Source organism: Zosterops lateralis (genome assembly GCF_965231275.1).
Source record: "Zosterops lateralis genome assembly, chromosome: 5".
Taxonomy (NCBI): Eukaryota; Metazoa; Chordata; class Aves; order Passeriformes; family Zosteropidae; genus Zosterops; species Zosterops lateralis.
Window position 1 is genome coordinate 28,113,433 of NC_139766.1, and position 9,732 is coordinate 28,123,164.

The 9,732-nt window shown below is 40.2% G+C and overlaps 1 protein-coding gene across 1 annotated transcript in view; it reads left to right on the forward strand.

The window, feature by feature from the left end:
- Positions 1-7,862, forward strand: part of PAICS (phosphoribosylaminoimidazole carboxylase and phosphoribosylaminoimidazolesuccinocarboxamide synthase) — a 41,699-nt gene extending 33,837 nt beyond the window's left edge. The window contains exons 14-20 of the mRNA XM_083861068.1: positions 1,486-1,664; positions 2,305-2,484; positions 2,574-2,687; positions 4,484-4,567; positions 4,669-4,849; positions 5,837-5,995; positions 6,638-7,862. Coding sequence (XP_083717194.1) covers positions 1,486-1,664; positions 2,305-2,484; positions 2,574-2,687; positions 4,484-4,567; positions 4,669-4,849; positions 5,837-5,995; positions 6,638-6,804 — 1,064 coding nt within the window. The 3' untranslated portion in view covers positions 6,805-7,862. The remainder of the gene's footprint in view (positions 1-1,485; positions 1,665-2,304; positions 2,485-2,573; positions 2,688-4,483; positions 4,568-4,668; positions 4,850-5,836; positions 5,996-6,637) is intronic.
- Positions 7,863-9,732: the final 1,870 nt, after the last annotated feature.

Consider the following 9,732-nt stretch of genomic DNA (forward strand, 5'->3'; position numbering starts at 1 on the left):
ATTATAGAAGAACTTCCAGAGTTCTTCTCCAGTTTCCATATTTGAGTAGTGTAAATGCAGATAGTGGGAATGCCTTATTGAAGAGGGTGTTTGCTTGTTTGCCTTGTGCAACTCTTCTTTACCTACTCTTTCAGAGGTGATGATTTACAAAGTTCTGTTAAAGTTTCTCTCCCTTTTATACTTGAGCTAATGTCAGCCTTGCAAAAGCACAGATCTGCACTGATGAAAAATGTAATAGTGAACCAGGCAGTGGCCTTAATGTGCATTTGATTACTTAAATCATTCTGCCTTTGAAGGAAATGCACTAAACTTTCAGAGTCGGTATTCATGTTTTAAGACTTTTTCTTTCTTCCTTTATGGTTCTGGAAGTGGAATGGAATAGAACTGCTTGGTTTGACTGAGTGCAGCTCCTTTGCCTTCTGTTCCTGGCAGATGCTGATTGGGCTTGGCAGTTGTCTTGCCCTGGTCAGATGTGCGAAGCAAAGTGATGCAGAGTGCATCAGGTGAGGCAGCTGCAAAGGAGAGCTGCTTTGTTGCAAAAGCCAGGCCTTTTTGAGCAGTTAGCCCTTTATCAGTCGCATTGTTTTAAATCACAACAAACCTAATTCAATCAACCGAGATACACCTCGATGTGGACACACAATGGTTATATAACTTGTTTTTCTACCTCTAATTCAGCTCAGTCACTTTCCTATAGTCCTTTTCTACTTAGCCAAAGTAACAAACCTGAGCCGTGATTGTACAAGGCCTTCCTTTTGTAATGTTTTTACCTATGTCCAACAGTCAGGGAGAAAGGTGGGACTTTCCTAAAGACTGAAATTGAACAAAGAGCCATTTTGCACTTAGAGTGCTGATCTGCATGTTGGCTGTCCCTGTTTAATATGGGGTCCATCATCTTACAGTTATGTAAGAAGGTTGACTTGTTGCAGCAGGTTTGAGTACACATGCTTCTGAATCTGTCTTGCCTACTAAATCACCAAGATCTACTGTCCTAAATAACTTAGTTTGTAATGAAAGGGAGGACAAAGCCATTATCTATGGCCCATCTGCTTTTATTAAGCAAAGTAGTAAAGACTGCTGTGCTCTGTTATTCCTTTGAAAGGCTCCAATTACTGTTCGACCAATAATGAATCTTTGACCAGAGAACATGGTTGGGTACTTGGTTGCTGCTATATTTTTTTTTTTTTTTAACAAACAAACATTGTGAAGGATAGATTTAGTTTTTAAAGCTCCATGAAAAAAATTATTTTCAAGAATAGGATTTCTGAGTTAGAACTGAGTGTTGTATGATAAAATTGGCAAAACTGACTTGTGGGGTATACTTGTCATTTGCAAGGCTGAAATGGGCTTAAAATACTCTGAAGAGATTCAGTGTGTCCCTTTACTCCAGAGAAGAACAAGATTAAAATTAAGGATGTTTGTGACCACTGTTTTAACTGTGGAGTGTGCCTATTGATGGAACTAAGCTGCCACCTTTTTATTTAGGAATCAAAACAGCTTTTGTCAGGAAACAGAGTGACACAGCATTCATAGCAGCTCACTGTGAAATGATCCCCATTGAATGGGTGTGCAGAAGAATTGCTACTGGCTCCTTCCTCAAGAGAAACCCTGGTGTCAAAGAAGGGTATAAGTTTTACCCACCCAAAATTGAGATGTTTTACAAGGTAAGTTTTCTTTCCTGTGATCTTAATCAAACTTAAGCAGAGCTAGAGTTTGTCTCCTTTAAAATGCTGACAGATAAGCAAGTAGTGCTAGTGGCTGACCAATCCTCTCACTATCAGTAGTTTTGTCATTCTAACGTTTTCTTGCATTCTTGTCCAATAGTATTTTGTCCGAAGTCCATACAGTAGTGGCTTACAGTGCACGCAAAGGATGACAAGCCAAACTGTACTTAAAATTAGAAAAATGTAGGCATAAGGGCTTATTGGGCATAAACTTTATGCATCAGTTGAAACAGATGGGTTGATATATTTGAAGAAATTAAACATGGCGAAGGTAAGTAGCTAGCTAATCATTTAGGATTCTGAACTTCTTTGGGAATGTCTGGTGAAAGATGTCCCTGGTGAGCTGTAAGCTGAAGTATCTGTGGTGTACCCTGTTATTCTTAAAGGTGGTCAGGTGTTACAGCAAATGTTTTCAATGCTACTGTCATTTTTTTAATGCTGATCATAAAATACTAGCTTGAAGCCTGTATTTGTTACTTGGAAAAAAAACAACACACAAAACCTTGTATCTTTTAGGGGTTATTTTCTTTCTATAGCAAGTTTAAATTACATCATATATTTGTTCTGGTTTTCTTAACAGGATGATGCTAATAATGATCCACAGTGGTCTGAAGAGCAAATAATTGAAGCAAAATTCTGTTTTGCTGGACTTACTATTGGCCAGACTGAAGTGGATATTATGTCTCGTTCTACTCAAGCCATTTTTGAGATCCTGGAAAAAGCATGGCAGCCCCAAAACTGCACTCTTGTGGACCTGAAGGTACAGTAATCTAATTTCTCATGATCCTGGTTTTGACAGGAAAAATATCCTGTATAATCACTAAAATAGGATTCTTACTGTCTTTTTAGATTGAATTTGGTGTTAATGTGCTGACAAAAGAAATTGTTCTTGCTGATGTTATTGACAACGATTCATGGAGGCTGTGGCCAGCAGGAGACAGAAGCCAGCAGAAGGACAAACAGGTGGAGCTTTAATCTTTACCTTCTAAGTGAGCAGGGGAGAAGAATGAAGAAAGCAAAGCCCACAGTTTTAACATCTGTTTTCAGAGTGGCTTTTTCTGGATGGTCTTAACTTGTTTACAGAGTAGTTTGTATGGTACCTTGTGTCCAAGCCTGTTCTCGTTAAATAGTTTATCTGATTTATGGTAGAAAAAATCCTCTGTATATACTCAGCTGGAATACCCAACAGCACTATTGACTGGAGCTACCATGATGAAGCGTGGGGTTCCCAGGAGTGATGAGGATTTCTGACTTGTACAGATGATAATAAAATAGTTGGATAACAAATTGATGGGAGGAACAGAAGCTTTAGTTTCCAGGTCTGCCTCTGAATTTCTCGGTTTATGTAGAGGGGTGTCCTCTACTAGTAGAGATCTGGTGACACTTAGGAGAGAACTGCAGTGGGGATGCTTTTCTTTGTTATTTATTTTGGTCAGTCATAAATTCAATAATGCTGCCTCCAAAAGTGTTACTAATAGAGTGTGCCCACATATGAGGCCTGCAAACAAGTTTGTAACAGAACTTGTCCTATATTTAAAGTTATAGCATTTATAGTTCCCAAGTATCTCTGAATTACCAGATGACTAGTTATGAAGGAACTGGTTTGGGAATGCTGCTGCCAGGAGTTTGTCATGGTTTTTGAGACTAGTAACAGAGACCCTGTGACAGAAAGTGTTATAAGCCACAGGGGAAGATTTCTAAGTGTATGTGGGAGGAAGGGTATTAATTTTAAATTTGGAATCAAAACTGCTCTGTTTTTTACTTGACCTGAAATATGTAGTCGCATGCTTGAGTGAATTGCTCTGACAGTTCCCTAAAATAAGGGACATGATAACATCATGCAGAACATAAGATGATACAGTGCTACTGCAGGCAATCATGTCATTACAAATCCAATTTTAAAGAAGTTGTATGTTTTTCCTTAAATTTTCCCTGTGAAAACCTTCCAAAGCCTTAATACCCTTGTGGCTGAAAGTCTGTTGTGTTGCAAATGCCATAAATTGCAATGTAGAAGGTTGTTTATGTCTGGAATTGCTAAAAACTGAAAATAATTAATTTGAGGTATAATAGTAATTTTTATCAATTATGGTAGCAAAATTAGTCTTTTGTGTACCCAAACTACATTAACTTCATCTGCTGGTTTTGGCTGGGGTAGGGTTATTTTTCCTGACAATGGCTAATATGGGGCTATGTTTTGGATTTGTGCTGAACACAGGGTTGATAATAAAAAGATGTTTTGTTATTGCTGAGCAGGGCTTCCACAGACCCCAAGGCCTTTTCTGCTTTTGGTACTGCCACACTGGCAAGGAACTTGTTGGGGGTGCTTGGGAGGCTGGGAGGAGACACAGCTGGGACAGGTGACCCACACTGACCAAAGGAACATTCCAGACTGTGTGGCATCATGCTCAGTGTATAAAGTGTAGAGGAAGGAGGAAGGGGTTGTGGGGAAACATCTGGAGTTGATGGCATTTTGTCTTTCCAAGTCATGTTTGTGTGATGTAGCTCTGCTGTCCTTGGTGGCTGAACACCTGCCTGCCCATGGGAAGCAGTGAATAAATTCCTTGGTTTGTTTAGTTTGTGTACAGCTTTTGCTTTGCCTGTTAAACTGTCTTTATTGCAACCCATGAGTTTTTTCAATTCTACCTTTCAGATTCTCTCCCTGATCTCTGGTGGGGGAGTGAGTGAGAGGCTGTGTAGGGCTTGGCTGCTGGCTGGGGTTAAACCACAACACTTCAATGCTTTTATTTTCCTTTTTTCAGTCCTATCGGGACCTGAAAGAAGTGACTCCTGAAGCACTGCAAATGGTTAAGAGAAACTTCGAATGGGTTTCAGAAAGAGTAGAGGTACCTGTTTTTATGAACAACACATCTAGACTTTGATAACTGTGTGCCTTCAGTCCTGTTGACTGTTTTTATTTCTCTCCTCCCTCTCCCGTTTTCTCTAGTTGCTTCTAAAAACAAAGAGCCAAGGTAGAGTTGTGGTGTTAATGGGATCTTCCTCTGACCTCGGTCACTGTGAAAAAATAAAAAAGGCATGTGCAACCTTTGGAATTCCTTGTGAATTAAGAGTGACCTCTGCTCACAAAGGGCCAGATGAAACCCTGAGGATCAAAGCAGAATATGAAGGTAAATGCCAGGAAATACTGATGTGGATCAACACAGCATCATGTTTCAGAATGACTTGGCAACTTAGAAGATTTACTTGGGGTTTTTCCATTTTTTTATTAAACAGAACACCAAGCTGTTACAATTATTTCACACTTGCTAGCAGCATGACTGCTCTAACTAATTTTGGAGTAATGTACTGTCCTGCCCTGCCACAATGTCCATTACTCAAAATCTAACCTCTGCTTTTATCCCAGTATCAGAACTAGGATAATACTATTTTGCCCAAGCCTTGATCATGTTAATAGATTTATTGTAGCATCTTGCTGATGATGCCAGTGTTTCTGAAACAAGGAAGAACAACAGTTTCTCTAGGTTGACTGAATATTCTTATGTGTTACATTAAGCAGATGTTGCTCCCACCATGTTTTTCTGTTTGATAAAAATGTCCTTGCTTATTACTTTAGATGCCATGAGACAATACCATGAGAAAAAGATACTTGCTTTAAATTACTCTCTTTGCCAAGAAGACTTAACATCTCTTCAAAAGTGTTTATAGCCTAGCAGAGGAGATAACAGGAACTATTTATTTCTGTGGGAGTATATGCATTCTATGCATACCATTCTACTTGATAAAATTACAAATGTGATAACCATAGTTTAAACATTGAGATAAATTGTTTCAGATTTAAGGAGAGGAACACATACAGAAGCCAGAGGTTTAATGGCTATGTTCTCTGCAAAGCTAAACAGCACCTCTTCCTCTGATACTGAGATTTCCTCTCAGAGGCAGAGTAAGAAATGCTAATTTTAGCTGTGGTAAACAGTAGCTGGGATTTAAGATTTCTTAGAAGATATTTCTCTAAAGGGGAAGGTTGGACACAAAATGTTAGTGCCATGTAATGGAATTGAAAAGATAACTGCAAACAACTGTGAACTCGGACAAAGTTCCCATAAAAGCAAGTGGTAGACAACATGCTTATCTCTGAATGTCTTTCTCCCCACCAGGAGATGGAATCCCAACCGTGTTTGTTGCAGTAGCTGGCAGAAGCAATGGTTTGGGGCCAGTAATGTCTGGTAACACTGCTTACCCAGTTGTCAACTGCCCTCCACTCTCAGCTGAGTGGGGCACTCAGGATGTGTGGTCCTCTCTCAGACTACCCAGTGGTAAGATTATCTTCAACTCATACTCTTGTTCTGATCTCGCTCTGTGTTGTTGTTCTACTCAACACACAGGGCAAAGCACTGGAAAAGCAGCTGGATCAGTACCAAGCAAAGTCTATGGAAATATGTTAATACAAGCTTTGACTTCTTACTGGCAAAAAGCCCAATAGACAGAGCAAAGATTACATAAGAATAATCTTTAAAAAGAGTAAACTTTGGCTTATCCTTGCTAAACATTTCATTTTGAAATTGAAAATAATAATAATGGATAATTTAAGTAATTGAATTTTGATTTTCCTTATGATCAAAGCATTTTCTTTATGATCAAAGGTCATAACAATCAGTTTGGTAAACCTCAACTCTTAACTACTAATTCAGTACATTTTTACCTGTATGATTTTTGACTTTGTTAGTGAGTGGAGGCACAGAAGTCTGTTACTTCTGTATAAGGGAGTCATTTGCATAATGGTTTTGGTGTAAAGCAGTCATATTACAAGTAATGAAACATGTGACACTTCACTGGCTTTAAAACTGGATCATTTGGCTCCTGGAGGCTGAAACAAGCCTTGTTGTAAATTGTTCTTCAGAGAAAAATGTTTGGTTTGATTGTAAATGCTTTAGTAAGTGGCATTCTCTTCTCTGCAGGTCTTAGCTGTCCTACTACTCTGTCACCTGAAGGAGCTGCCCAGTTTGCTGCCCAGATATTTGGGTTAAACAACCATTTAGTGTGGGCCAAACTGCGATCAAACCTGTTAAACACCTGGATCTCCTTGAAGCAAGCTGACAAAAAACTTAGAGAGTGCTCCTTGTAAGTCACACCAACAAGTAACTATTAATAGTTACACAATGATGATGGTGTGTGCATATTCGTACATATTAGGATTTACTCTTGGATGACCTCAGAAGTCCTGCATCATTTCTTGCAGAATAAAGCATTGTTAGAGCAGAATAGGAAGTTTGTTGTGTTGTCATCCTTCCCTTGTGCATTTTTTTAATATAACAACTAAGTATAGAGGAGGAAGTAGTATTTCAGGTACTTCTTTCTGTTGCTCCAGAATGGTGCTGTTCTGCTTTTTAGTCTATACTGTTAACTACAGACTATGTAAAGAGAATTATTTGGTGCAATCTAAATAGAATTCAACTAGTCTTCTGCATTTCTGTAACAGCAACATTCTTCCAAAATATTAATGTATGTCTTGAACCTTATTAACTGAACTGGACTGCTGACTAAAGCCAGTGTTGCTGTTCTGCTTGCAATGATGGTATGCTTTCTTTAGCAATAAAATGGCAACATATACTGTATTAATAGGAAAGAGTGTGGGAAAATGTTTGAAGAGCCTGAAATAAATACATGCCTTATTTAAAAAATGTATATACATACATGTATCTTTTTTAAAAATGTGTGTGTATATTTACCCCATTGGTACCTTTTGGAATTATGTGAAGTTGACATGAATTTGCTTGTTCATATCAAGCTACAGATACAAATGGCTTGAGTGACCTGTAACTTGGCTTGTTGCCTGTTTGCTCTAACTCTTGCCTAGTCCAGGCTTTGTCCTTTTAAATACTAGGCAGATCTACCTTCAGTAGTTCTATAGGGCATATGTGATGATGTTGGACTGTCTTCATAGACTTCAACAGCAGTAGCTATTCTGTGCTATATTTCCTCGCTCTGTTTCTGTGGAAATTTGACTGAATTGAACAGGGGAACAAATACTAAAGCAGCAAACTTCTAGGGGGAAATCTAAGCATGACTTTCTTGTCTTTGCACACACCAGTCTTCTGAGTACGTAAGGTTCTAACAAATATGCAATTATTCAAAGTATGTAACACCTATGCTTTTACAATTCTAAATAAACTGTTCAATGCATATCTGCTTCGTGGAGATTTATTGAATAAGTACACTCAAAAGTAGCTTATCAGCTGTGATACATAACTTCAGGACTTCACATTAGGTAATAATCTTGCAAGAAGCTTATGCATTAAAACCTGCATGGAACACTATTAGGTAACCGCCTTCTGAGAGAGACTCTGCTCCCTGATGGTCTCAGGAGTGTTGCTTTGTTCCCGAAGTTCTCCTCTGTGCTAGTGTGGGTAGAGCAGGCTTGCCCCGTTGTGTGAGTAACTGGATTAAATGTTGCTGCTGGCCTCCTTCACAGGCAGTGGCCACATCTTACATGTATCTGTAGAGAAGAGCTCTAAGCAGTGGTCTCTTGAATGCAAGGGTTTAAAATTGGTCAAAGGTTACCCTAAAGTAAAAGAACTATAACTCTTTTCTTAAGCATTAGGGCAGTTGCTTTTCTAATAAATCTGTAAATGAAATATTGATAAGAGTGTGAATTAGTGAAGAACAAAGAGGCTGAAATTCCTCTGTGGCATGATCTGGATGAGGGCATTTAGTCTATCAGCAAATTTGTAAGTAACATCAAGTTGGGTTGGCGTGTTGATCTGCCAGAGGATGGGAAGGCTCTGCAGAAGGATTGGGATAAGGCTGGATTGAGGGGCTAGGGCCAGTGGTAGGAGGTTCAGCAGGCCCAAATGCTAATCCCAGGCAGTGCTACAGGCTGGGGGCAGCTGTCAGAAGAGGACTTGGGGGTGCTGGCAACAGCAGCTGAATGTGAGCCAGTGTGTGCCCAGCTGGCCAACAAGGCCAATGGCATCCTGGCCTCTGTCAGCAATGGTGTAAGACTGAGGCAGTGATGGTCCTGCACTGATGTGGCTGCAGCTTGAGTGCTGTGTCCAGTTCTGAGCTCTCACTTTAAAAAGGACATGAAGATACTGGCACATGCCCAAGGAGGGGCAAGACGGCTCATGAAGGGTCTAGAAAACATGTCCTGTGAGGAACAGCTGAGGGAGCTGGGTGTGTTTACCCTGGAGAAGGCTCAGGAGGGACCTCATTCCCCTCATCCCCTGAAAGGGGGCTGTAGGAGAGGAGATGGCCTAAGGCTGAGACAGGGGAGATTCAGATTAGATATTAGAATTTCTTTTTCACTGTTAGTGTTGTCAGGCATTGGAATGGGTCAGCTGGGGTGGTGGATCACCATCCCTGGAGGTGGTCAAAAGGTGTCTGGATCTGGTACTGGGTTTAGTGGTTTAGGGGTTGCAGTGATAGTGCTAGGAGAATGGTTATGCTGGGTGGATGATCTTAAGGGTCTCTTCCAACCTAGAGGATTCTGTGATTCTGTGCTATATTTGTGGAAGCACTGACTTTGAAATAAATATCCTCAGGACTGGGATTTTTTTTAGCAGGCAAAGTATTTACCAAGTTAGTACTTGCCTGTGTACTTGCTGAGGCACAGCCGAAAGCATGCCAACAGCTCTCCTGCCAAGACACTGATGTTTACTTCAACTAGCAGGAGAATTAATGGGTGAAGAGTCCATGCTTTTTTTGTTGACTTGGGTGAGTGAATTGGATCATCTTTTCTTGTAAAGAGACAAGCACTGGAGTCAACAACTGTAAAGGAGATTGCAGCATTATTTCCTCCTGGTGGCAGCAGTCTGCTCACTCAGCTGAAGAACAATACACAACCCGAGGGTGAAGTTACACAAGAGGTGAAGTTGTCATTTCCTATTTGGGCCCTACCTAGCACTACACTGGGTGTTGGCTCTGATGGGTAATTTACTTGACAAGCTTACTAGCAACCTGACCACCCTAGCACCATGCTGGGATACACAGCTACACTCACTGCTGTCTCTTAAGCCCACAGTGGTGTGCTGTCTAGTTTTTCCCTATGCAGTAA